The sequence below is a fragment of the Sinocyclocheilus anshuiensis genome, unplaced genomic scaffold (assembly GCF_001515605.1).
Source record: "Sinocyclocheilus anshuiensis isolate Anshui unplaced genomic scaffold, SAMN03320099.WGS_v1.1 scaffold537, whole genome shotgun sequence".
Lineage (NCBI taxonomy): Eukaryota > Metazoa > Chordata > Actinopteri > Cypriniformes > Cyprinidae > Sinocyclocheilus > Sinocyclocheilus anshuiensis.
The window spans coordinates 692,592-696,027 of NW_015539854.1; the positions used below are offsets into that span (position 1 = coordinate 692,592).

Here is a 3,436-nt window from a genome sequence, read left to right on the forward strand (position 1 = left end):
TTTTAGAATGTTAAGTTCTACTTCTTCTGTAGTTATTTTGGTGAAAGTAACTCAAAGGTAATACAGGAGTCATGTAACGCATTACAATTCTGAGACAGTAATATTGTAAGGTAAGGAATTACTTTTAAATAACTGTAACAAGTAATTCATAATGTATTACAGTTTGGAAGTAACTTGCACAACACTGGGTATAATTTGCATATATCTTTGGAATTCACTTTTATACAGGAATAAAATAAATGGAAATTACCCTTTTAAATTCAATTTAAATTACATGATGGCCTAAATAATGATGCCAGTAAGTAAATATAACAAAAAGAGAAAACAAAATAACAAAAATAAAGCCTGTGATTTATGGATTTGGAATTTGGTAATCGGGCTCATGAGACCCCTCGCGGACCCGTCCGAAGCAACTCCGTAACAGATCCACAGCAGCGTTTACTGTTGATTTAATTTCATCCTCTGTTTTGCCCTGCTTTGGGTTCACTTCCACCATGTCTACAGCAGAGAGAAGACCTGGAGGGAAGTCAAAACATACATTCATGTCAACATGCCTAAGAAAGACCAAGAAGGATTATGATAATGAAATTTGCTCATTTAGCAATAGCCAAGCAAAGAAATGTTAATATGGCTTTTTAATAGCTGATCTAGAGTGCATAATGTAGATTTATTATAATTCACTTTACTGAGATGCACACAACATTGGTTCAACTTTTATTTTACTTGATATTTTCTACTAAAAATATTTAAACAGAAAATGTTCTATATTTATTCATTAACTGGGTTGTTGTTTTGAAACTGACACAAGGGAGAGCTAAATCATTTGTTCGTCAGACAAGTGTGCTTGAATTTTTGGTTAAAGGGATCATATGATGTTGCTGAAAAGAACATTATTTTGTGTATTTGGTGTAATGAAATGTGTTTATGCGGTTTAAGGTTCAAAAAACTTTTGTTAGGTTAAAAAAATGATTGTTTCTCCTCTATGCCCCGCCTTTCTGAAACGCGTCGATTTTTATAAAGCTCATCGGTCTGAAAAGCGAGGTGTGCTCTGATTGGCCAGCTATCCAGAGCATTGTGATTGGCCGAATACCTCAAGCATGTGACGGAAATGTTACGTCCCTTACCATACTGTGATGCCCTGTCCGGCCGGAGCGACGAGACATAAACATTAAAGCCCATTGTAAATGAGGCATTTGTTGCATCCAGTGGGGACATAATTATGGATTATAATGACTTCTACTGTCTTTTTACGCGTTGCGTTGCATCGCGCCGTGTAAACATAAAACCATGTCTGCATTTGTGATCGGAGAAATGACAAACAACAAGCGCTACTCTACATTGCCCTAAAAACTTGCGTTTGCATCATCAGTGGCAAATCCTTTAAATATAAAAAACGTACTTACAGTCTGACAGCCTGCATTGTAGTCTACTCTTCCAGGATCAGGAAACAGTCCTCCATAAAATGCGCTGGGTTGACTCTTAACTTTTATAAAGAATATCTCTTTGGATTTGAGACTTTAGTCTTTGCAACTTTACAGATCTTTATGCACCAAGCGTTTGTAACACTCCAAAGAGAAAGGAAAAATTGAAATCGCATCATATGACCGCTTTAATAATTTCAGAAAGGCCAAATAGCTGCCAGTTTGTTAGCCTGGAAGTTTTAGAAATCTCTTACCATTTAGAGATGGACATATCCTCATGTTCTCACCTGTCTGACAGATGTGTTCAGTGATGTAAATGCCCTCTCTGTAGGTCAGTCCTCCCGCTGCAGGTGTGCCTGTTGCAGGTGAGACCGATGGGTCCAGTGCATCAATGTCAAAACTGAGGTGGATGGGTTTTTTCACCCTGATCCAGAAAGAGTAGCAATGCTTCAATACATATTTACTCTTATGAAGATTAGGTCATGAAAAATAGAAAATAATTCACACACGTACTTTGAAAACATGTGATCACACGTCTGCTCCATTACTTTTGCTATTCCAAGCCGATCAACCTCTGTCATGGAGAACGTTTTGATTCCAAGGTGCTTCAGGATATAACTGTGATGTAAGTGTGTGATTTGGACTTCATAACGAATCATGAAATAGTGATATGCATAAATTATTTTGTAGAATCGACAGACTTACTGTTCTTCTGGGTCTACATCTCTGAGTCCAATGTAGACAATGTCCTTAGCTGCTACACAAGGCTTTAACCATGAGAAATGTGGAATTATGGGAATCTAAGAAAGATTAGAATTTTTTTTTTTACAAAATATTTTCAATGTTTCAAATCATAAAATGCCATCTCAAATAAAGCTAAAGGAGTGGACCTTATTAATAGTAGTATTTCACCTAAACCTCAAACAGGAATAAAATACACTGTTCAAAAAAATTAAAGGAGCACTTTGAAAACACATCAGATGTCAATGGGGAAAAATATCATGCTGGATATCTATACTGATATGGACTGGGTAATGTGTTAGGAACGAAAGGATGCCACATGGTTTGATGGAAATGAAAATGATCAACCTACAGAGGGCTGAATTCAAAGACACCCCAAAAATCTAAGTGAAAAAATGATGCAGCAGGCTAGACCATTTAGCTGAAATTTCATTGCAGCAACTCATAATGGTACTCAGTAGTTTGTATGGCCCCCACGTGCTTGTATGCATGCCTGACAACGACGGTATTTCCTCCGAGATCTGGCCCAGGGTATCACTCCTGGACAGTCTGACGTGAGTCAGATGGACCGAAACATAATGCCCTATTGGATAAAGTTCTATTGGATTTAGGTCAGGCGAGCGTGGGGGCCATTCAATGGTATCAATTCCTTCATCCTCCAGGAACTGCCTGCATACTCTCGCCACATGAGGCCGGGCATTGTCGTGCACCAGGAGGAACCCAGGACCCACTGCACCAGCGTAGGGTCTGACAATGGGTCCAAGGATTTCATCCTGATACCTAATGGCAGTCAGGGTGCCATTGTCTAGCCTGTAGAGGTCTGTGCGTACCTCCATGGATATGCCTCCCCAGACCATCACTGACCCACCACCAAACCGGTCATGCTGAACGATGTTACAGGCAGCATAACGTTCTCCACGGCTTCTCCAGACCCTTTCATGTCTGTCACATGTGCTCAGGATGAACCTGCTCTCTGTGAAAAGCACAGGGCGCCAGTTCCTCCTTGCACAAAGGAGCAGATACCGGTCCTGTTGATGGGTTAAGGACCTTCTACAGCCCTGTCCAGCTCTTCTAGAATAACTGCCTGTCTCCTGGAATCTCCTCCATGCTCTTGAGACTGTGCTTGGAGACCTTCTGGCAATGGCACATATTGATGTGCCATCCTGGAGGAGTTGGACTGCCTGTGCAACCTGTGTAGGGTCCAGGTATTGCCTCATGCTACCAGTAGTGACACTGACCCTAGCCAAATGCAAAACTAGTGAAAAACAGTCAAC

The 3,436-nt window shown here is 40.3% G+C and overlaps 1 protein-coding gene across 1 annotated transcript in view; it reads right to left on the reverse strand.

The window, feature by feature from the left end:
• Positions 1-249: 249 nt before the first annotated feature.
• The window catches only part of arg1 (arginase 1), a 7,955-nt gene continuing 4,768 nt past the window's right edge, over positions 250-3,436 (reverse strand). The window contains exons 5-8 of the mRNA XM_016481143.1: positions 2,127-2,221; positions 1,935-2,039; positions 1,709-1,845; positions 250-516 (exon numbers count right to left, since the gene is read on the reverse strand). Of these exons, the coding sequence (XP_016336629.1) occupies positions 353-516; positions 1,709-1,845; positions 1,935-2,039; positions 2,127-2,221 (501 nt within the window). The 3' untranslated portion in view covers positions 250-352. The remainder of the gene's footprint in view (positions 517-1,708; positions 1,846-1,934; positions 2,040-2,126; positions 2,222-3,436) is intronic.